The following is a 25,067-nucleotide window of genomic DNA, read 5'->3' on the forward strand; positions in this document are numbered from 1 at the left end:
AAAGGACATATTTGCACTCCTGTTCCTACAGGCTGCTATGTACCTCTGAGCCATAGAAGAGGATCTGGGCCAGTGAGTGCAAAGCTGGTATAAAATGCTATCAGTGATATAAGTGAGTGAGTAATTCAAATTTGGTAGTACTTTCCATGGATGGGAGGAAATGACTGCTCAAAGGCCTGAGCAGTGGGGAATCAAGTCTTTCATCTTCAAAAGAAAATACTTGAAACAAACAAACCAATTAACCCTACATTTGGTAAGGGCTTAAGTCACAGCATTGTAATGGCACGGTGGGATCAAAGCTGGAAGACACTGAACTCAAGGTTTTGTAAAAAGAAAAGGAGTACTTGTGGCACCTTAGAGACTAACCAATTTATTTGGAACTAGGATAAATGATAGAGCAGATGTAGTATCCAGCATTTACACATCCCCACTCCCTGCACTGCAGCTGCCTTGTGCCATAACAGCCCTAATGACCCTCATATTACTGGAAAATCAGGTTTCATTTCAGTTAAAAAACAAACAAACAAAAACCCAGAAACTCAGTGGCCAAATAGTTAAGCAGAGGACTTCCTCTATTTGTTTCACAAAGTGAAGAAAGATTTTGAATCATGTATGTGAAGAAAGGAAAACACATCACTTTTAAATAAATAATTAGACAAATTAGGGCTTAATTATAAGATCTTTTGAAATGGCTTTTTTTCTGCCTTCGTGGAAAACTATTTTCTGAATACACACATTTGTCCTGATTGATATAAAACAAGAATCCACTGCACATATTTTTTGTCCTTTTTTGGGTGAGTTTTTACTTCATTTTCATTCTTGGGATTAAGATGAACTTTCTTTGCATGACGTTTATCATACTTACTAAAAAACTAGAACTGCAAGCGTTTTGACAAATGGAATGCAGTGTCTAGTTTTTAAAACACCAAGGTGAGAGTTGATGCCTTAGGGTTCAGTTCCTGGCCATGCCATTGACTTGCTTTATGACCTTGGAAAAGTCAATTAACTTCACCGTACCTCAGTTTCCACATCTCTAAAATGGATTTATCCACTAGTAGATATGGGTGATTGATTGGTGAAAGATGCCATGCCTGAACAGAATTATTCTCCTCCAAGAAGTTTCTCTGCCAATCTCCACTGTAGGAACAGCGTGTCCTGCTAAGTGAGACTCAGACTTATTCACTGAATTAAGCCACGCACATGCTCATACATCTCAGATCAAGTATTCCAGACCTGAGGTTGAGACCCTGCACCCAAATATCTATTCATCAGTTGGTGCAGCCATTGAACTAGCCTCTGCCTCCTGTGTAGGCTAGTTGAAAGTTCTTGCTAATTTAAATTGTTCTTGAAAAAACAAAAGAAGTTTCTTGTTGTTTAACCTCACTCCTTTGGAGTTTGTCTGTGAAGAGACTTGCCCAAGAAGGATAACAGATGAGAAAAAGATGTGAGGCAAGAGGTATCCCATGAAAACGTTTCTTGCTCAGACCAGCATGCCAAATGGTTAGGCACCCTGTATGGCTTCTCACAGAGAAGAGAAACCTCAGGCATAAAGCAATTTGCCTGGAGGACCCTTTGGTGCCTGCAGGACATCTGTGGAGCGTCTGTGCAAGGCATGCCCTTGGTTCCAGTAAAGCAGGGGTGGGCAAACCTTTTGGCCCAAGGGCTACATTGGGGTTGCAAAACTGTATGGAGGGCCGGGTAGGGAAGGCTGTGCCTCCCCAAACAGGCTGGCTCCTGTCCCCTGACTGCCCCCCTCAGAACCCCCAACCCATCCTACCCCCCTGCTCCTTGTTCCCTGATCGTCCCCTCCTGGGACCCCCCGCTCCTAACTGCACCCCCGGGACCCCACCCTGTATCCAACCCCCCGTCCCCTGACTGCCCCGACCCCTATCCACACCCTTGCACCCTGACAGACCCCCCAGGACTCCTATGCCTATCCAACCCCCCTGTTCCCTATCCCCTGACCAGAACCTCTGCCCCGTCCAACTGTTCCCTGTTGCCTGCCTCCCCCGCCCTCGCAGAACCTCCGCCCCATCCAACCGGCCCCCAGGACTCCCACGCCTATCAAACCGCTCCCTGTCCCTGACTGCCTCCCAGGACCTCCTGCCCCTTATCTAAGCCCCCCTCCCCACTCCCTCTTACCATGCTTCTCAGAGCGGCAGAACTGGCTTATTGGAAAGCCTGGGAGGTGGGTGGGCGCAAGCTGTGCTGCCCGCATGGTGGTGTGACTGTGGGGGCGGGGGAGGGGCAGAGGCTAGCCTCCCGGGCAGGGAGCTCAAGTGCCGGGCAGGATGGTCCTGCGGGCCGCAGTTTGCCCACCTCTGCAGTAAAAGCATTAGGAGCTTGTCTGAATTCAGTAACAAATCTCAAAAGCCCTCCAACTTCTGTGAGACTATATGTATTTTACCCCCATCAGTTGGCCTGTCATTAGTACTAGGATACTTACCTTCTGCAAAGTTAAAAAAAAATCAAAATTCCTAAAACAGATTGGAAATTGGCAGAAAAGGACTAAAACGAGCCAAAGCTGCTGTTCTAGTCTACCAAACCAAGTAATTATAATAGCCTCATGGTCATTTCACTCACAGCTTGAGAGCAAAAGTGAAATGAACACAAAATACTTATTTCTTTCATGTTAAAAATGGAGGGCCAGATTCACTGCTGCTGACAGAACACAAGTTGCAGGGCTCCTTAACAGAATGGGGGAAGCACAGCAGCAAACCCCCATTCCACGAAGGGCTCAGGGCTGCTTTGTACAGCTTAGAAACTGGATTGGACCAGCTGTGGAGAAGGTGTGGCCAAAGCACCTGGGAGAAGAGCTGATGCAGACATGCAGATCTCACTAGTGAAGCTTCTGTGGAGCTCTAGCCAGAATTAAAAACTCTTCCTTTCTAATGGGACATAGAAGGGAAGGTAATAGGCAGTGCCATTGTTTGCCATTCCCTCAGGGGAATCCCTCATAGGAAACAGGAGTTAACAAATAGCAACCCTACAGCAATTTCAGTTGCAAACTAAACCCAGGATTTTAAAATTATCGTATTTCCCTAGTCAAAAAATAGTTTTTAATATTAAATATGTAAACCATGTGCAGTTAACCTCAGCTGCAATGTACAGAAGCATCTTTTTGTGCTAAAGGGGTTTATGGAGCTAGGACATTGAAGGTCTGGCAGGGAAACTAACCAAGCTTGGAGAAGAAACTTAGGCTGTGGTCTGTGTTTGTGGTTCTCTATTTACCCTCATCTTTGACCCAAAATTGTTCTGTGTAGGAACATGTACATTCCTAAATTAATTCATTTCTTGCTCTTAAGGCATTCTTCAACTAGATGCCTTTCTCTTCTTATTCCTCCCAACCTGTACGTTTACTTTGCCATGGTATATACTTTATTTAAACTAGCACCACCCAACAGAAAGCACATGCTCTATTTTTTCACTCATTCAGACTGGAACAAGTGCAGCACCATAGAAGATAGTGTTCTAACAATGGCACCTCATTAGTAGCAGTGAAACTTCTGAAGTCTTCTGTGCTACATTTAAGCAAATTCAGCATTATGAAGCAATACGGTGAAAGCTTCAACAGTTTCCTGTGGGAGCCTGTCCCAAGACAGGCAAGATTGGTGGTGTTCCTTGCTTCTTCCTCTCTTCCTTTACTTTCCTTCTTCCAAATGTCTCTGGAACAGTGAAGATACTACAGTATTCATTATTACCCTGCACGTTAGCTGATAAACTGAAGCCAAGGGTATACCTAGCAATTAAAAATGACAAATACACTGAGCAATCAAATGTCTTCAGCTCATATTGTCCATAATCTCACAAAACAGAATTGCTATTACATAGAATATCATCATTTAATATATCATGGTGTTGCAGCTTGCTATAAATGCCTATCGGTGTGTTAATAAAAGGACTTATGAATCAGAAAAAAAAGACAGTCTGTTCACCACCATGAAACCTGTTGCCTCTAGAATCGTGTTGCCATATGTGTCATGGCATAAGTCATTCACTTTACACTCTTGAATCTACAGTCTTTTTTTGTTTGTCTGTCTCTGGTGACTGTTGAGGTGGAAATTGACCAAACGACTTTGGATTTTCTTCTTAACATGGTCCATTTCTTTCCTCTTTTCCTTCAACTACTTTGTCTTCTTTCTATCCTGCATTTTTTCTTTTCTTTGTCATGATCTTTAAGTGTTTTTCATTATCTGTGATGATGTTTTTCTGCAATGAAAAAGTCAAAAACATTCAGCCCAAAATTTTCAAAAATGGGTGCCTAAATCCATATCTAGACACGTAAGTCAATGATTTAACTTTCAAGAGGGCTGGACACCCAGCAGCTCCCTTTCACTTATATGCAGTATCTAAAAAGAACAAACTTTACCTTTCAACTTCAAAGGTAGCTGTCGGGGGCTTAGAGCTTTTAAAAATCAGGCTACCTATTTAGTTGCCTAAATATGGCCCTAGAAGTCCAATTTTAGGCACCTATTTTTGAACATCTTGGTCGAAATCTAAGAGAAGATTCTTAACATCCTGATCAAATAAAATAAAAATGCATTCTAACATCCAAAGCTATGAGAGAAATCACTGGTAGCGTAATGCACTTCCAAATATCTACACAATTACAGTGCTATTAACAAGGGAACCCAAAAGGTTTGGTGGTTGATTCAGAAAAATGTCCAAGATTAGGAAAAGAGCTCAAGGCAACCATTTTTCCTTAGTGAAAATGTAGGGGTAGTCTCAGGCTGATCTCAACCAACTTAATTAAGATAAAAGATATTTTCCTTAACATAGATGCAGGTTAACATCATGGCTATATCAAGTTTAGTTTGAATGTGTTATCAAAGCCTCACCTTATCTTGACTTCTTTTGCTAATGTAGTTAAACCCTCAAAAGATTTCAGATGCTTATCAGAACTCTCCATACCCTTTCGTCTGCAAAATAGGGCTGTCAGTCTTGCAAAATGTGTGTTTTCTCATGAGATTTTGGTCGGGCCAGGATTACTGTAAGAAGAGCCTTTCATATGTTGTTTTGCCACTTATGCTTTTGGACCCAAGCAGAATCAGGATGTGATGAGGCACAAAATGACACAGCTCTTAAAAAAGAAAAACCTAAAAATATTAACCAACTTACTTTCTGCTTGAATGCAGTTTACACTTTGGGTGAAAGCGCTTATTGGTCCTTGTTTAACCAAGCTATTTTAACCATCTCATTATTTTGCTATGATAAGCTAAGTAGCTAATGTATAAGAAAAGCTAAAATAGCTTGGGCATAAAAGTTGCTTATAATGCTGAGTTCTAGTCTGTTTTAAATGGTGCATATAAAACATTCCTATTAACATACACAAAATTGGATCATTTGTCCTGGACTGAATCTATTAAAAAAATTCAGGGTCATACTCCATTTAGAATATTTGATCAAATAATGGCAGGAATACAAGAAATATGTGTGTTGTTTTTTGTTTTGTTTAAAAGAACTGTGTTTCTCTTCACAGGAAATCAGTGATAATGAAATATTAGAACTGGTACACAGTGCTCTCGGGAGGATGACAGTTATCCGGCAAATCTTCCCTCTGTCAAGAGACAACAATCAGAGATGCATGAGAAATAATCATAGAATATCTTCACTGCTCTGTGATCCACAAGAAGGCTATCTGCAGATGCTGCAGGTCAGTAAAGTGTTGGTGCATGCAAGGGTCCTTAAGAACAAGACATGAGATAGTTGTGCGTGTGATTGTGAAGTTTCACAGGAACCAAAGGAAGGAAGAAGTCAAATGAATACTTTAAATCTCAGCATGCTGAATCTGAGTGGCATAGTTCCTGACTATCCTTAATTATCTAATTCCTTTCCTTTCCTGGGACTGGTGCTTTAGATCTGACATTGTCTGCATAAAGTATTAGCAGGCAGTTACATTGACTCTTAGTTGATTTGGGGCATTTCATCCCATCAGGGATCTAGTTTTTTTTCTCTCTCTCCCCCCACACCCCTGCACCCCCGTGTGTAGATATATAGATGATATAGTATCACGTTTTGTTGTTATGCAATTCCAATTTTGCCTAACTACTGCATTTATGCCTATTAGCCATTTCATGTGAAAGGATTAATTTATGAGTTAAGTTATGTATTGGGATATAGAGCCTTTTACTTCCAAGTGTCTGATGCTATATCTGTTCTATATCAGCAGCCGTGACTGGATGTCACTAACATCTGATGGCTATTTGGCCTACGAGAAATGCACTACTGCTATTAGTAACAGTCTGTAACAGTCTAGGCTATTGAAACCAACATCTCAAGCCCTGTTTGAAGATATCTCTTATTAGCAAGAGATCCATTCCAGGTGCCAAGATTCCTCAAAATAAGGTGCAACATCAATTAGTGAATTAAGTGAAAGTAAAAAGTGAATAGAGAATATTTGATGAACTATATGATGAAGATCCTAAATCACTGAGGCACTTTTAAAAATTGCATCCATAGTACTCATGAAAGATGCTGGATAGAACTGAAAACCTTTATTTATTCACAAGATAGGTGAAGCAAAGGCAGTTACAGAACAAGGAGTTTCCTACGCTACCCAGCCAATGTGCCACAACACTGACTTGATGGGGCGGGGCAGGAGAATATCAGTGTAATTGAAAGGGTAGTTCCTAGTCCATGTTCATTCAGAACCTGATCCAAAGCCTCATGAAGTAAATGGGATTATCCTTGGTCAAGTTAATACTATCCACCCAATGAGGGTACCAGCTGTAACAAGTGTCACTGATAGCAGATATTGGCCCTGTGTGGGTAATGTACTTTTTGCAACTCCAGGCACTGTATATTTGAATACTGTTCATCATATAGTCAGATACTGTATAGAAATAGAGCTGCATTATAGTGATGTAATTGGCAAGTAGATTCAGACAGTATGATTTTAAAGTAAAGATTTATTACTTCAGTAAATCGTTTTGAAGCCTTAGAACTAGGCTTTCTGTTCACTTTTACTGAATCAGTATTCCTTTTTAATTAAAAGGACCCTGTCAAGATATTTCATAATTTTCTCAAATTCAATATTTACTCGTTTTAATCACCTGAAATTTTGCAATTTTTGAGAGCTGCTTCTATTGTGAAGGCACCCTGATTTCTTACTGAAGGTCAGGTCTCAAGTGCTGGATTGCTGTCAGGTTTTATTGTTTTATAAGAAAAAACAATATTATTTTTATTTAAATAAAATATAAAAAGGCAGGCCATAACAAATTAGATGGATTTTATAAGCAGATACTGGTAATGAACGGTTGGTGAGATTTTGCGCTATATCCTGGAAAACTTGAAAGTGTCCCTTTCAAATCAAATTAAATCTTTATCAAAGTTCATTACTGTGAAAGAGTTTGAGAGGTGTCTCTTCCACAAACATTAACAACCCCTTATATTGTCTTACTGCTCCAAGAAGACTTGTATAACTACCAAAGCATAGAAATGAGAAGTTTTGTTCTGTGTTAGTGACCTCCAAGATGGATAAATCCAGGTTGCCTGGAGTCAGAACACAGGCTGCCTACTTCAGGGAATCTGAGTATATTCTGGGTTGTTGAGAAAATAATTTGCATTGCACCAGCAGATGACTTAATTGGGGAACAATTTTACATCATGGCAGGATTTTGAATATTATTGCCCATCTGCTTATGCACAAATCCATTTCAGAGACTAGTCTGAAGGACTCCTCTGACAGACTTCTTCTGAGTTATCATGTGTCAAGACAGTAATATGTTTGCTAGCGTGCATAACCTAGTTCCATAATTCTAAACTGTATTGACAATAAAGCTACAGGTTTCTGCTAAGTAGTCTCCTGACTCCTTGAAGAATTGGTCTCTCAGGGGTGAAAACAGCTACAGTACTCAGCATTTCTAGAGATGAGCAATCTGTGAGCGCACAGCATGCTCAGAAATCCAGTTATAGATTTTAGATAGTAAATTAGCCCAGTGTGGTCCTTGGTAACATACAAGATGTTTCTGAGATCTTATCTGCATGCAGAGCAAGCTACTTTTGTATAAATCACCCAAATTAATCACTTGAGGGATGATCATCTTTAAGGAGGGAGAAAGCCTGGCCACTAATTAGAGGGGTGGGGGGTTATTCACTGAAAAATGCAGTTTTTGTCAACCCAAAACTATTTGTGAATTTGACACAAATTCGCTCAATAGTTTCAGCCCAAAATTCTTTTCAGGACTTAAGTGCCATTCACAAAATGGGGGTTAGGGGGAGGGAGGCAGCGAAGGAGGAGGTGATGGTGGAACAAAGCGGAACAGCTTCAACAGTGGAAATTGAGAAAGACCAACATCAGAATATCCCATAGTGCAGTGGTTAGCGCACGCTACTGCAGCATGGGAGATGCAATTTCAAATCCCTGCTCCCTGTCAGGCAAAGTGGGAAATTGAATCTGGATCTCCCACATCCCCAGGTGAGTGCCCTTAAACACTGGACTACAGGGTTATAATGTGAGCATCACCGCCTCTTCTTCCTCCTGATGTTTTATGAATCTAGCCCTTCATTTCCTTTGCTTTTATTTGAAAAAGTACTCCAAAATGATACATTTTGTTCAACCTGAAATAAAATTTTGTCAGCTTCTTTGATGAATTTTTGGGGGGCATTTTCAATTGTGGTTTGGGTTTTTTTCTTTTCAGTTTTTGGAACTGATAGCAAACCGAAAAATCAATTATTTACTTTGTCCTACCTCATTTTGGTGAAAACAGGGAAAATGCAAAGGCATGTCTCACATTTAAAAGGGAAATCATCTGAGGGATGATAGTCTCTTCCATTAACAAAATTTCCAAGGAAGTATTATCCTGCCTTCCATCGTGTGTCATACCCGACCTGAGAAAGCATCCTTGCAAATGAAACAGTAATTAAATCTCCATGCCCATTCAATCTTACGTCCTCTGCTCAAAAGATCAATAGGGGAGCCAAGTGTTGTGGTATTTCTTGTGCTGTGGACAGTTAGCTACTAGGAAGTTAACTCAGAAACCACCAGGGTATTTTTTTCTTCATGACCACTGAAGAGTTTCCAAAGAGTAAATTGTGAGATCAGGATGAAATGCTCTGTGCCCCATTATTGATCCCTCAAACCATCCAATCCCTGTATATTTTACAATTATACAGATTTTGATCATGGAATTTTTTATCCAGGTTTAGCTTACTTATTATATAGCTCCAGATCTATCAGGTACTTTGAAGAAATACCCATCAGAGCACACCTTGTGGAGATGCATCTAGTAATTATTTCATAAATGTGAATGACACATTGTTAATGTTCCCTTAATTTCAAGTATTCTACATTTTCTATTTTCTTTTTTGGGTAGGAAATAGATTTAGTATCTTGTATTACACCAGACCCACTTGAATTATTTTGTATTACAAAACATTCCCTGTCATGGTTTGTTACCAGCCATGGCTCGTTCTTTATTTTCTTTTAATGACTTTGTAAAAGGAAACTAATATCTGCCAGCTTCTAAATTTATTTGGGAGAATATAACATTTAAAACAACCTAATAAAGAAAAAAACATTTAGGTCATGGATTATTAACTTTGTCTTGGCTAAATTAATGAAAATCCTTTTGGAGCAACTCAGTTCTTAGTATTTTTAGTACCACTTCCTAGGAAGTTGTTTTTTAGGGGGTGATCATCCTGGCTTGGAGTCTGATGAGCCTTGAAAGATCAGACCATTCTGCAAACTCATGCATAGCTAATTTTTCAGAACCTTTTGTGGAAGTCCTGTTTTACTCTGTCCTTGGCAACATGCTCTTATTCCTAGCCAAGAAAGCATTACTTTAATAAACTCCACTGTATTTCTGTTTAGAATGGAGAAAGTCTTTTCTAAAATTGCCAGTCTTGGAGGCTTCATTTGACATTAGAGGGAGGACAGCATTAGTCTGTGTCCAACTCTTCAGAAATTATTTTCTGTCTATATGCATTTTCTCATTCTTATTTCTTGGTGACCTGTGTTAACACTGGCAGCCAGCATCCTGTACTCCTTTTAAGCATCAGCCATATCTAGCCTGTCTGTCTTCTTTGTCTCTGACTCTCATCTGGAGTTTGGAAAGATAATACTAAACCACCTTTGTGAAGTGCTTGGATATTTATGAATGAAAAGTGGTATTTACGTGCTAAGTATTCTTGTTAATCTAACGTATTCCTAATATATCCACCTCCCTGGTACTTCTGTGCAACAAGACTGCCACTGTTACGCAGCTTGAACTATATGACATATTGTTTTAGACTCTTGAGTTTGGAAATACTTTAATTGTCTAGTTCCTCCTCCCAACCTCTTCCCTTTGCTTTACATGAGGTTTGAAAATGTCTCTTTGTCCTTGATTTGTGATTCAGATAATTTTCTTTGTCATGATTCCATTTTTATTTTATTTGTTGTTGATCACATTTATTATTTATACAGCTGATAACTTAGTTCACCCTTTCTGAGGCCTTGTTTGGATTCAAGCATGTTATAAAGGCCCAGGGCATCTAACGTTTATTTGACTCTAAATATGCAGCAAGATTAAAACTAAGGGACTCCATACAGCAATGGAAGAATAGTGCAGTTATTCCTCAGTGTCGTCAGAGTCCCACTTCTTTACTTTAGCAATGTTCCAGACGTTGTTTGGATGTTTTTGGAGAGGGTAGGTCAGAAGGCAGAGGAGGGCAGGTTCTTCAAACAACTGCTTGCCTCTCCATATGTAAGTGTAACTTTGTCCTTCACAGACTTGACCGTTGAACATGTTACCAGGCATCAGTTAATGGGGCTGCTCCTTCAGCGTCCACACTTTCCTTACACATTGTATTCTTTTTAGGAGTTACTGAGGGAACTGCTGTAATTGGACCTTTCAGGCAGACTGGTTTAACCTGTGAAACATAATTTACAGTGTCCCATTTGCTCTCAAAGGGCCCGATCCTGCAAACATCCATATGAGTCACTTCATTCAGCAGAGGAGTCCCATTGTTGTCAGTTGAGCTGTTCATCACATTATTAAGCACTACAGCTGATAGTAAATGTTTGCAGAATTAAAGCATTAATTCACCGTACCAGAGGCCTCTATGAAAATGTACCTTAAGTTACAAACACACATGTCACGTCTTCTCACAAAGACTTTATGTAGAGGCTTTGGGCCAGACCCTCGGCCCAGTGAGACTACTTTGCAGCACTTGGAGGATGAAAAGCAGTCTCAAATTGGCCTCTGTGGCCAGCTTGGGATTCCTTCAGTAGCTTTACTTTCCTCCTATCACAGCTAGCAGCTTAACTAGGGGCATGTTAGGGGACAAGGGGCATGACTGGAATGCACTGCACTCCAGCAGTGCCCCAGATGCCACAGTGGCCCATTGTGGGATTTTGCTGGCAGCTGTGAGTTACAGCAGCCTGGAAGCTGGATGCTGAAGATCAGAGGAACTCAAGGGTAATGCAAAGCCATCATTGCCCCTCCACTCGGTCCAGCTTATCTGGACCAAAAGAGGCCATGGACCTTTGTCACAATTTTTAATATTTTTGTTTTACTTTTGTCAAGGTTCCTCCCCCACTCTGAACGCTAGGGTACAGATGTGGGGACCTGCATGAAAAACCTCCTAAGCTTATCTTTACCAGCTTAGGTTAAAACTTCCCCAAGGTACAAAATATTCCACCCTTTGTCCTTGGATTGGCCGCTACCACCACCAAACAAATACTGGTTACTGGGGAAGAGCTGTTTGGAAACGTCTTTCCCCCCAAAATACTTCCCAAAACCTTGCACCCCACTTCCTGGACAAGGTTTGGTAAAAAGCCTCACCAATTGCCTAGGTGACTACAGACCCAGACCCTCGGATCTTAAGAACAATAAACAATCCTCCCAACACTTGCACCCCCCCTTTCCTGGGAAATGTTGGATAAAAAGCCTCACCAATTTGCATAGGTGACCACAGACCCAAACCCTTGGATCTGAGAACAATGAAAAAAGCATTCAGTTTTCTTACAAGAAGACTTTTAATAGAAATAGAAGTAAATAGAAGTAAAGAAATCCCCTCTGTAAAATCAGGATGGTAGATACCTTACAGGGTAATTAGATTCAAAACACAGAGAATCCCTCTAGGCAAAACCTTAAGTTACAAAAAAGATACACAGACAGAAATAGTTATTCTATTCAGCACAATTCTTTTCTCAGCCATTTAAAGAAATCATAATCTAACACGTACCTAGCTAGATTACTTACTAAAAGTTCTAAAACTCCATTCCTGGTCTATCCCCGGCAAAAACAGCATATAGACAGACAGAGACCCTTTGTTTTTCTCCCTCCTCCCAGCTTTTGAAAGTATCTTGTCTCCTCATTGGTCATTTTGGTCAGGTGCCAGTGAGGTTACCTTTAGCTTCTTAACCCTTTACAGGTGAGAGGAGTTTTCCCCTGGCCAGGAGGGATTTCAAAGGGGTTTACCCTTCCCTTTATATTTATGACAACTTTGTTTTTTGTTTAGTACTTCATTAAAAGACTGAGAGCACTTGCTAGTAGCAAACATAATGCAGGCCGATGCCACCACACAAGCACTTCCTGTCAACACAATTTAAATCTAAACTATAGCTCATGTTTATATACTACACAATGTAAAACACCAATGTTTTCCCCCTCCTCCGCTCTGCTATTTCAGTATTATTTTTCCTCTCCTCTCCTCCCTTCAGCTCTATCAGTACACTTTAGTTCTGATTTCCAAACATCCTCTGCTAGATTGAGTCCTTCTCTGATCAGTGTGTGTGTTAATCATGCCAATTTTTTGAAACATTTAGTGACACATAGGGTAGTCCCCTAGGGATGAGATTTACATGTAAAATGTAGTTTAATTTGTGCCCCTGTGGCTACTGTTCAACTTTTCTTACAGACAGATGCAAAAGAAATAACTATACATGGTTGAAGGACACTTGATATTAGACAGATATAAACCATAAGGAGGGAGAAGAATTCTTTCAGAGTTATAGCTCAGTGTAAAGTGAAGAAATGAATATAGAATCTGTATATCAGTAAAAATGTCCTGACCGTGAGATCTATTAAATTGTGGAATCATTTCCCAAAGGAATTGCTGAAAGCACCATCATTTGTGATGTGTAAAACTTGAATGGCCAAAAATCTAGATAACAGTGTAAAAAAAAATCCTACTGTCAAGGGGGGATTGACTAGTTACCCTAATAAGGGTCTGTTTGCTATGGTTCTATGATACTTTTATGTATTCTTTCATTTAACTCATAATAAATAGCCGTTTGAAACTGACATTTGAGTCTTTAATGGAAGTTTGTTTTCTTACACGACATGCAACTGCCGCTATTATTTTATTGTAGGCTTTCTCATGAGTGTCAGGCTGCTGGCTGTGATTTTGTTCTCCAAGAGCAATAAAGCATTTATTTAAAACACATGCACGCGCAACGTATCACGTGGGCTTTGCAAACTGATCTGAGAAAATAAAATAGGTAGGTCAGATTGTCAGCTTCCCAACCTTGACAGCATCCCTCTAAGCATACTACTGTACAGTAAGTAAACCATCAGTCATTACCTCTCCTCTTTTCAAAGAGCACAGATAGAGGCTGCCTTGCTTTAGAGTCACACCATGCAACATCACTTTTGGCACAACCTGGGCTTCGGGGATAGAAACACAACTTCAGAGCATACTGGTGTGCACCAAAACAACTGTATTACTCATTAGGCAATGCATGTTTCTGTCACTGGCACGGTTCTGTGTGTTCCAGTTTGCCATCCATCTCTGTCTGTCTCCATCTTTGGAGCTGACTGCTGGGACACTCCCAGGGTGAATTTGGCAGCTGCAGGACTCTGATGCCCAACTTGGGAATGAATTTTTGAAGCAGTGGCATGTGGGTGTCAGCTTGTCTTCCAGTTGGTTTCTCCATTGGCCTCTTCTTTGGCTGGACTTCTGGCTTTGCTGGCAGCTCTGAACCGGCCCATGGGTCTGAATCAGGTTCAGTCTTCTGCTGTGCAACATTGTATTTCTGAGTGGCAAGTTCCCTTTGATTAATGCTTGGAAGGAAAGTAAAAGTTATTCCCATTATAGAACTTTAAAAATAAGGTCTGGTAGTAAATCTGGATGAATCTTAGTCTCTCTAAAACTAAAAAAAGGATGTTTTACCTTTAATGCATTATGGAAATATCCTGTTCTGATTCCATATTTCTGCTTTTTGCCTATTTGTATATAAAGTCTGTTACTTGGTACAAGAGAAGGGTTCCCTGTGTATTCCACCTGAAGCTAAATAGAAGCTTCTGTTCATGTGGACAAACAAGTTTTAAAAGAAGCAAGATCTCAAATGACTTACAGAATGCATATTTGTATGCGGACTTAAAAAAATTTCAGGTGCAAAATGTACATTTCAAAGCACAATATTTAGATAAGCTTTCGTTCATCAACTGGTAAGTCCTTAGTTCAGAATTTCATGCTTTCCAACTAACAGTTCATGGCATTATTGTTCTCAGATTCCACACCAATGGGTGTGGTATAGATAATGTAGATAGACCCCCAAAATGCATTTCATTAAGTCTTTGGATTTTGTTAGGCATTGGTATCCTCAATTCATGCAGATCTTAGCAGGTAAGTGAAAGAGGAACTAAAATTTGATTCCCCCCTGCCGGGGTAAGAAAAGTGAAACACTTTTTTTGTTTTCCTCTGGAAATTTTCATTATATGAAAGGGAGTTTCTGCAGACAGAAGAATGCCCTACCCCCCGTCCTGAATAGATAAAAAGGAAAAATTAGCAGTGTTGCAGAGCTCAGAAAGCCCAAAGGAAACAAGTCTATCACCTTGTTTTCATCTCAGTGTTATTTTTCTTCCAATCCTGCATGCTACTCTAATGCTAATTTCTTAATTTCCTATTTCCTCATGCCTAAGGCTGCAGGAGTAGAGCCATGGGGTCTTACTGATTGTTCAGGTAGCTACATGAATTGCCTTTTATGGTACATTTCTGTATCCAGTGGGTTTTTATAGTTAGCTGCAAATTGAAATTTGTGTGAACACTTGAGGTAACAAGTGTAAACAAGCTTGGTCTGATGGCCTGTCTTCCTCTTCACAGCATCATCTTCCTGGAGTTTGCATCAAACTTGTGATGTTGCAGATACAATCTATCACATTTGTAGGGGATGGTAGGAAAATCATTTTGCTTCTAAGATACAGTGGCTGATGGTGCCATTGAAGGGGATTTAAATGGCAGTAATATGAAATTACGAATGCCTTGCTTAGATGAAGCAGAAGAGGCCTGTGGGATTCTTGCTTCATGAAAAGGACTGTGATAAAGAAAACAATGGAAATTATACGAGGGAATGTGGATAGGTGAGCGCAGACCTGGAATGCTCTTTTGAGATCCCTTTTTCCATAGGAAAGTACCTATTTAGATATGACTTCAGGCTGAAAAGTGCATATGATTTGGAAAAGAGGATATAAAGGTTCTCAGTCTTCTGCATAAAAGCAGCATAAAAAAGAACAGGATAAGAATTTATTTGTGATATGCAGTAACGGAAAACAATGGGTGCTTCTGGAAACGTTGTTAGGCAACGTATACAGAACACAGGAACTTTTTTTCCATAAAACAATCAGATTTTGGAATTGTTTACATTTTACAGCTCACTGGAAGTAATAACAGAACAAACCATATTAAGATTCCAGAAAGCTACCCAGAATAGATATATATAGGATTAGATGTGCACTATAAAAAATTCTGGCTAATACATCACCAGTGATAAAATTTCTGCAACTTTGTTAAAAATGTTGTTGACAGTGAGAATAAGAATAGACTTCAGCTTCCTGTTCCACAGCTATATGGGCTCTGCAATGCTAATAGAAGTAAAATGTAATATTATAAAATATATGTTTTTGTCACTTAAGTAAGCACGTACAAGTGTGACTTAACGGAAGGAGTGGATCTGCTGGTAGAAGGCGCCATATTTACATAGTAACATTTCAGAGTAGACTTGCTCTGTAAGAGAAATGGAGGACCAGCTTTCCAGTGGTTCCTTTTAAAGGACAAGACATGCATGATGATAATCTTTCCATTTCATGCTATAACAGTTCTTCAGTATTAACAAAGATCCTCAGAGTAGTGACCGAAAGAAATGGACAGCGTACCATCACCTTCACTTTTGTGGATACTTCTTTTACTGACAGCTACCTCAATTGCTTCAAAGTAGGAATGAAGCATAGCACTGTGACATCAATCTGCCTTGACAACGTGGTTATGGTTCTGTTGGTCAAACTAAAAAGGACGGACTAGCTTGGTAACCAAGTAATCAGTGTTCTGCACTTCAATGTGGGAGATCTGGGTTTGATTCCAGGTCGCGCAGTCTGGACTAGCCAGAGTTGGGAGTCCTACAGAGATGGTATGCTTAGCTCCTGGGCAGAAAGGGATACTGGTAGCACTCAGGACTTGTCTTCACGTACAGTGCTACAGCTTTAATGCTTTAGTGAAGACGCTACTACGCCAATGGAAGAGCTTCTCTTGTCCATGTAATTAATCCACCTCCACGAGAGGCAGTAGCTCTGTTGACTGGAGAAGCTCTCCCATCGACATAGCACTACCTGCACCAGGGGTTATGTCAGTATAACTATGTTGCTCCAGGGTGTAGATTTTTCACACCTCTGAGTGACATATTTATACTGACATAAGTCTGTAGTGTAGACATGGCTTTAGTAATAATTGCTAATTTAAACGTAGCATTGTCAGACTCCAAATAAGTCTTGGCCGTAGAGATTAGGGGTGTGCATGGGACATGAGAGATATGAAATTACACATCAGTAATTGTTATTGTTTGTTTGTCTTTTGGTAGCCCTCAGAAGATAGGGCCCTGTTGTGCTGGCCACTGTACAAACATATAACCAAGAGATGGTCCCAGAAGAGCTTACAATTCAAGGGTATGATCAAATACAACAGCTGGATAGATGGGAAGGGTGAGGATGGGAGAGGAGCACATGTGCTGGAGCGGTGAACCGCGGCCAGGGGGAGCCGCGATCGACCAAACCTGTAGACGCGGCAGGTAAACAAACTGGCCCGGCCCGCCAGGGGCTTTCCCTGAACAAGCAGCGCCCCTAGTTTGAGAACCACTGATCTACAGTATAAGGAGATACACAGCTGAGCAGAAGCAGCAGATACTTAACCAAACCAGGGGCATAGTCACTGGGACCATTCTCATTAACTCTTTAAACACTTGCTATTGAAAAAAAAGAGAAGAAATCTGGCAAGGGGCTATTTTTTGTAAGCTATTTCAAGGAGCATGATAATCAGACAGTAGTAGAAGGGTAAAATAATGAACATGAAGGATGTGTAGCTATTGGGGAAGGGAAAGATTTTATTTAGTGATAGTGTAAAATGGAAGAGCTTTTTACCTAAGAAAGTATCTCTCACGCACTGTATGTTTTCAACATTAAAATCCCTTTTCATAATTAATCAGCCCTACTCTTCACTCTATAAATGGGCATCCCTCTTTTTGCATTTCTCTTTTCTGTACCACCTAAAAGATGTCTTTTTTAAAATGTATGCATAGGTCTTTTTGGTAGTGTATAGCTGTGTGCCTGTTTAATTCACATTTGATTTAGTCCTGGATTTTGTAGAAATATTAGTTCATTATGAAAATACCAAGTTGTCTGCAGTGATACGATATGTTAAGTAAATATACGGCTAATTAAGATGAACATTTATATAGAGATATGTACTTTATGGGAATTACAGAAGGCAATAACCTCTATTGGCATATCACTTTTTAGGGAGTGTCTGCTTATATTTTTAAATTATCATTTTAAATGATTTTGTTTACTGTTATTCTGGCTATGGCCAAATAGGAAGGTTTTCAGCCCTCTCCAAGCTGATCTGATTCTGGATTGTTTCATCTCCTCTGGGGCCTCCTACATTAGGGAACCTGATCCATTTATTGCTTTGAAGATCATAGAATTGTAGCACTCAAAGGGAACTCAGAAGGTCTTCTACTTCAGTCTCTTGCACTCAAGGCAGGGCTAAGTGTTATCTAGACCATCCCTGGCAGATTAAGCCCTTACGCTGGCCTCAGAAGTCGATTGGGAGCCAGTAGGACTGGAGCACAGACTTGATGTGCTTATAGTGGCCTGAATTTTGGAGGAAGTGGGCAGCTGCTTGGTGTGCATTTCACTGTTTCCATGTTTCAGATACAGTGAATTACAGAAATTAAATCTCAAGGTGATAAATGCATGGATCTTTGGCCAGGTCTTTGTCCAGCAAAAAGGGGTGCTATTTCTTAATGAGCTACAGGGGAAAGGCACTTTTCATTACTGATGCTACTTGGTCATCCCAGCTCAATGAGGAATCAAAGAAGATCCGTAAGGCTTTGCATAATTTTGACAAATGGGGGCTGTATACTTTCAGTGGAAGACATGGCACAGCGTCTAGATATTTTTTCAACCTGTATCACTTCAGTCTTGCCTTGGTTGAGTTTGAGGCAGCTGCTGTATGTCTTGTAGCCATTATGACATCTTAGTAGTGGTAATGGTTATATCGGTGGAGAATGATGTATTCATTTGGCTGTTATCAGTGATTGGTAGTGGAACCGCTGTCATTTCACTGTCTCTTCAAATACTCTCATATAAAAATGAAGGGATATTAAGGACCCTGCAGTACCCTGGAAGCTTCCTCTTCAGGAAGGAGGACCAGGAGCAGTTACCCATCACCACTCTGAGGGTTATGCTAGAGAGAAATGATTGGAGTCAGAGCAGCATTACTACATCTACTCCATTTGTGCCTGGTAGGTTTATTAGCAGTACCTTGTGCTCTACTGTGTAAAAAGTTGCAGAGAGAGTGAGGTAGAGTGAGCATAGAAAATGACAGGGTATTCCATTCACTCCTTAGTCTCCCTGTTAAGATGACTGGCAAGGTACCATTGAGTGACTATTTTACTGATGAAGCTGTAATAACTACCAGCCTAGTGTATTTGAACTGGTGCACTTGAAGTGAAAAGCTCCATATTCATGTTTACTAGTCCTCCTGTGTTTTATCATTTAAAGCGTTTTTTTTGTTGTTGTTGTTGTTTTTTTTTTTTTTGAGGAGATCTTCAAGAGTACAATTTCTGTTTTACTCTTTTTATTGTTTGCAGGTCTCTAACCTCTATCTATATGACAGCGTGCTCATGTTGGCCAATGCCTTCCATAGAAAGCTGGAAGACAGGAAATGGCACAGTATGGCAAGTTTGAACTGCATGAGGAAATCCACCAAACCTTGGAATGGAGGTCGATCCATGTTGGAGACTATTAAGAAGGTAAGAGTGGACAAGGTTGGAAGCCAAATGTGCAATAAAATCTCCAAAAGAACCAAAGTACTCCGATTTTTTCTTTCAGAGGAACTTCTCAAAAATGATTTAACCTTGATTTTAAGTTGTTATTAATGAAACTGTGTGGTCATGAAGGTGTTTCCTCTTAAACTGGTGATGTCATGGCTATGTTTTATATAAGTCATGTAATGATGAATAGTCATATAGCTTTATGCATTCCACCAAATAGATGAAACCTTAAGTAGTTGTCAGAGTAGACCATGGATAAGATGTAAATTCCTTAGCAAAGCTGCTAACGTGTTTGGCTTTTAGGAAACAAGAGGAAAAATGGTGCATTGTATAATCTAATATCTTGATTCGGATTTCAAACTACTGTAAATCTGGAGTAAATGCTGAGTCCAATTCATATGCACTCTTTCTCACTATGCCCTGGACACACACCCCTTTCTGACAAAATGTTCATTGAAACCAATATGTATCAGTGAAACAGCATGTGTTGGTGAAATTTCATTTTGGTGAAAATGTTCCAACCAAGATTAATGACACCACTGTTTCATTGATAATTTAAAGCAAGGTTAAATATTTTTTTAGTTACGCCACTGTTAAACTGGCATGAGCTTTGTTCACTGAAGTTTTAATAACACTAAAAATACATTGTTTTCAGCCTGACTTAGTAGCTCTTTTTTTCTGAGCCTGAAAGTGGTGGCTTTGTGTTGTACCCCGGAATCTAGGCAAACTCAATCATGTTACAAGTGTTATAGTTTCAGATTCAGCTAAGGTTCTGTCTACTTTTCACTGGTGGCTCTCCTTGTGTAAGTTAAAGATCCCAAGGCATTTTTCAAAACGAGTAGTACATGTGTCTTGGCTAACAGTCTCTTTCTCAGGAAGGTCGTATATTTTGTCTAAGGCTATGTGTGAGCTATTGCAGAGCATATCAGGCCTGCACATTAATTTAATTGCAAGCATTTGCAAGGCATGTTAGGATACCTGGAGCATGAAAGGTGCTTTATAAAAATTGTATTCTAATATCTTTAACATTGTTTCCTTAGGGCCATATAACTGGGCTCACTGGCGTTATGGAATTTAGAGAAGACGGCTCCAACCCCTATGTCCAGTTTGAAATACTGGGCACCAGCTATAGTGAAACATTTGGCAAAGATGTGCGGAGGGTAAAGATTCAGTTTTTTTCCCCCCCCCTGAAAAAGAGAGAGATCCTGTTTATCTGGGGGAAAATGCTATCATTTTAGAAAGAATGGAAGAAGTGCTTTTGCTCACAGTACAAAAGTCACTTATTACAGAAATAATATATTATAATATTTCATATACTTAAACCTTGAAAGATAACACTTTTATGCCATCAGAAGGGAGGCCTGCAAATTGTTCTTAAATGTGCAGTATTCCTTAATATATTCTATAGTGATGCGGTGAGGATAATAGTGAAGACTTTCAGGTGAATTATAATATAATTGGCATAACTGAGACTTGTCCTAATCAGGAAACTAACTGGGATATTAAATTACCAGAACACATAAAGCCTTTTGAAAGTACAGTCTCTGTAAGAAGCTGGAAAACTGGAGTAGGTATAGTAATGTGAGAGGAGGATGTTATATTTGAAGACAGGAATGACATCAAAACTAGCTAGTGGAGCAGAGACCGTTTGGAATGAGATGGGAGATAGGACTGCTAAAAAATGAGCATTAATATATGCTGCCATAGGATGAGAAAGCTTAGTAGGAAATGTTCATACAGATGGAGGACTGTAAATTAAGGCTAGAACATGAATAGGAACAGTTGATTTGCATTGGCTTTGACTGAAACAGAAGCTGAAAAATGCCCACATAATAGGTATATATAGGGGTTTCTGTTAAAATATTGTTTTTAAATAATTCACATTACCATGGTATTTCTTATACTGTGCAGTGCAGAGCAGAGCTGGGAGATAAATTGATTTTTTTTTTTCAGTTGGGACAGCAAACCAAAAAATCAGAAAAAAGATTTGGTTCAGTTCAAAAAATATTTGGAATTTGTCAGCAAACAGGGAAAGTCTGTTTCGGGCCAGCAAACTGACTGTGAGCATGTCCCCATTTATTACCTTTAGCTCAGTGGCTAAAACACATGCCTGGGAAGTGGAAATCCAAGTTTGAATCCCCACTCTGCAGTAAGGATTTGAACTCGGATCTCCTCTGTCCCAGATAAGTAGCCCAATCACCACACTATGGGTTATTTTGGGTGGGCTTCTCTCAATCTCTCCTGATGGAGTTCTTCCACCTTGCCAAAGAGAGGACTAAGGCCTGGTCTACACTGGGGGAGGGAGGTGGATTGATCTAAGATACGCAACTTCAGCTACGAGAATAGCATAGCTGAAGTCGACGTAGCTTAGATCGACTTAGAATCACTTACTTTGCATCGTCGCAGCGCGGGATCAACAGCCGCCGCTCCCGTCGACTCCACTTCCGCTTCTCGCCATGGTGGAGTTCCGGAGTTGATGCCAGAGCGATCAGGGATTGATTTATCGCGTCTACACTAGACGTGATAAATCGATCCCCGATAAATCGATCCGGCGGGTAGTGTACTGGTGGCCTAAGAATGACTCTATAGACTGATGAAATTAAGGCACTCGCGTGGGAGGTAGGAGATGTGGATTCAAATTCCTCTTCTGAATCAGGCAGATAGAACATTACAAGTTGATAAAGAGGACAGATGTATACACATGGTTTGCTGGCCTGGGAAAAGTTTTTTCCCCACCTCATTCAATTTGATTAAATTTCCAAATAGTTTCAGTCAACCAAAAACTGCACTTTTTGGTGAATAAACTTTTTGTCTGAAAAAGCAGAAGTGAGTAAAGACACAGGATTTCATAGTGGCTCAAAGTTTACAAAATTTTAGTTTTTTATTTGTCTTGTTTGTTTTTATTAATCCAAATTTCATCTCCCTGAATTTCTCTAACGGACAAATGAATAAAGGTACACATCTACAGTCTTACTTAAAAAAATATTAATTGAAACAGAAATGGCCAGAAGTTGTCTGAAGTTTGTCAGGCTCAGCAATAACATTTTGTGTTTATCCATCCAGATCTTCAAACATTCTCCTCTAATTTTGGATGCCCAATTTTTGAGATACCTTAAAGGAGTCTGATTTTCAGAAAGTCAATAGGGCTTTGCAGAGGGAGCTTATGTCCTGAAATGGTCATTAAAACAGAAAAAAAATCATTTCAATGTATAAGGCTGAAGGATTAGATATTAAACTTCCTACTTTGCCAGGAACTGTCTCTGAAGAATTTAGATTAGGGTATGAACCCTCTCTGTATTCAAGTGGGTAGGAAAAGGTTACTTTTCTGTCTACTTTACTGCATGTTCCACACTTGTTTTCCTTGAAAGAAGGAATCCTCTCCAAGTCCGCAGCTGTCTTCCTTTTGAAATCATTCCATGTCACTAATGGAAAATTAAGGTCACTTTGGGAGGCAAAAATGGCTGTTGAGCAGAGCACAAAACTGGGTTGGGAAACCTGGGTTCCATTACTGTCTCTGCTACAGATTTCTTCAGTGACATTGAGCAAGTCACTTAACTTTATGCTTCAGCTTCTCTCTCTGTAAAACTGGTATTACAATGCTTACCCCTCTTGAGAAATACTTTCAGATCTTTGGATGGAAATCACCATGTTAAGTGTAAATGGTTATTTTTATTATTTACATCAGTTTCTGCCAGCATACATGCAAGAGTTCCTACAGTAAATTGGAGCAGAACAAACTGGCTTAACTTAGGTGAAATCCATGCACCCTTATAATGACCAGATAAGGTTATTCATAAATGATTCTAAGACAAGAAAGGAAATATTATCTGACTAATTGGATTGGGGAAAGATGATGATGTACAAATAGGATATAACAAGGCTTCATGTTTGATCTCCTGATTTGTTTATATGAAAGATTTCTAAGTTTATAATTGATATTAAAGTGAGAGGATCACGTAATAATTTGGGACAAAACAGTTAGATGGAGGAGTGCTTAAGTCTACTCAGACACCTTGATTGTTAATGAACAATGGTATCCAGTGCAAAGAACGTAAGAGGATATATTTCTGAAAGAGAGGAACTCTGTGGAGAGCTGCTTATTGCAATGTACTGCTTTGAGCAGGAAAAGATTCTGAAAACATGTATTTACCTTTTAGTTTAATGTGTGGAAATAGTAAAGAAAGAGTATCTGACTGGAAATCCTTTGGAAGAGGTGATATTTTTCACAGCATAAGTACTCTAGTATCTGCATGAGTCTGTTATTTTGATTCTTTCTCTTTTTCTTTTATTCTTATGTGACATCTCTGTTACTGGAGGTTTGCAACCAGGGTAGCCCATTCTGTACGATCTTCTGCTAATCTCTTTGTGGATGAATATTCCTTTTGATCCACCCAGGATACCACATTGTCCATCCAAGATCATCTTTTTCTACCTCATGTTTTTCTGCTATCAACTTTCCCTTCAAGTGCTCATAAACATGCATCACCCACTGAACTTGTTAAAATGTGCATTGCAAATCAAATCTTTCCTTTTGTAAGATCTCTGAGAAGTGTTTGCTGAGTTCCAATTATCAGTATCCTCCCCAAATTTTCATTGGCTACTTTGTCTATCCATACTATTTTCAGAATTCTTCTATAACACCATAAGTTGAAGAATTGCAGTTTCCTTATTATCGATTGTTGGACTGTCCATGTTTCACAGCAGTAATTTTAATTAATGCAGACCAGATGTAAGCTTTTAAGAATCAGAATTTAGCCTTCAACTTTATGTCCCTTCTCATCAGATTTTTATTCTTCCCGAATGTCTCTTTCATTCTTGCTATTCTGGTGCTGTCTTCGTTATCCAGTCTTCTATCTTCTGCAATAATGCTTCTTAAGTAGCAATAATTTCTCATTTACTGAATGGCTGTGTCATTCACTGGAATCTTGCATGTTTTCCCAGGAACCTTGCATACCACAATAGTTTTTGTCTTGTCCACATTTCACTTTAGACCATATTCTTTACCATATTCATATAAAATCTCCACTAACTTCATCAGACCTTCTTTTTAATCTGCATTGTGAATGTGATTCATCCATTTTCCTTTTATCTTAATACCTTCTTCTATTTCTTCGATTAATTTAATCAAACACTTGCTGTAAATGTTCAATAAAGTTGATGACATTATACAACTTTGTCTCACTCCTCTCTTGAACTCTATTAGATTTTCATATTCATCTCCTATTCCAGTTGAGGTCTAATCAGTGTGGAGTAGAGCGGAAGAATTACTTCTCGTGTCTTGCTTACAAAACTCCTGCTAATACATCCCAGAAGGATGTTGCTTTTTTTGCAGTAGTGTTACAGTGTTGACTCATATTTAGCTTGTGATCCACTGTGACCCCCCAGATTCCTTCTGCAGTACTTCCTGGGCAGCCATTTCCCATTTTGTATGTGTGCAACTGATTGTTTCTTCCTAAGTGGAGTCCTTTGCATTTGTCTGTACTGAATTTCATCTTATTTACTTCAGACCATTTCTCCAGTTTGTCCAAATCATTTTGAATTTTGATGCTATACTCCAAAGCACTTGCAACCCCTCCCAGCTTGATATCATCTGGAAACTTTAGAAGTGTACAGTAGAACCTCTAGTTATAAATACATCGGGAATGAAGGTTGTTCATAACTCCGAAATGTAACTCTGAACAAAATGTTATGGTTGTTCTTTCAAAAGTGTGCATCTGAACATTGACGTAATACAGCTTTGAAACTTTACTATGTAGAAGGAAAATGCTGCTTTCCCTTTATTTTTTTAGTAGTTTACGTTTAATACAGTATTGTACTG

General features: G+C 39.6%; 1 protein-coding gene across 1 annotated transcript in view; it reads left to right on the forward strand.

Annotated features, from left to right (window-relative positions):
- GRID1 (glutamate ionotropic receptor delta type subunit 1) overlaps nt 1-25,067 on the forward strand; it is an 836,720-nt gene that overhangs the window by 666,853 nt on the left and 144,800 nt on the right. Inside the window, exons 6-8 of the mRNA XM_077821976.1 lie at nt 5,480-5,653; nt 19,067-19,228; nt 20,290-20,409. Of these exons, the coding sequence (XP_077678102.1) occupies nt 5,480-5,653; nt 19,067-19,228; nt 20,290-20,409 (456 nt within the window). The remainder of the gene's footprint in view (nt 1-5,479; nt 5,654-19,066; nt 19,229-20,289; nt 20,410-25,067) is intronic.

This window comes from Eretmochelys imbricata, chromosome 7, assembly GCF_965152235.1.
Source record: "Eretmochelys imbricata isolate rEreImb1 chromosome 7, rEreImb1.hap1, whole genome shotgun sequence".
NCBI classification, from domain to species: domain Eukaryota; kingdom Metazoa; phylum Chordata; order Testudines; family Cheloniidae; genus Eretmochelys; species Eretmochelys imbricata.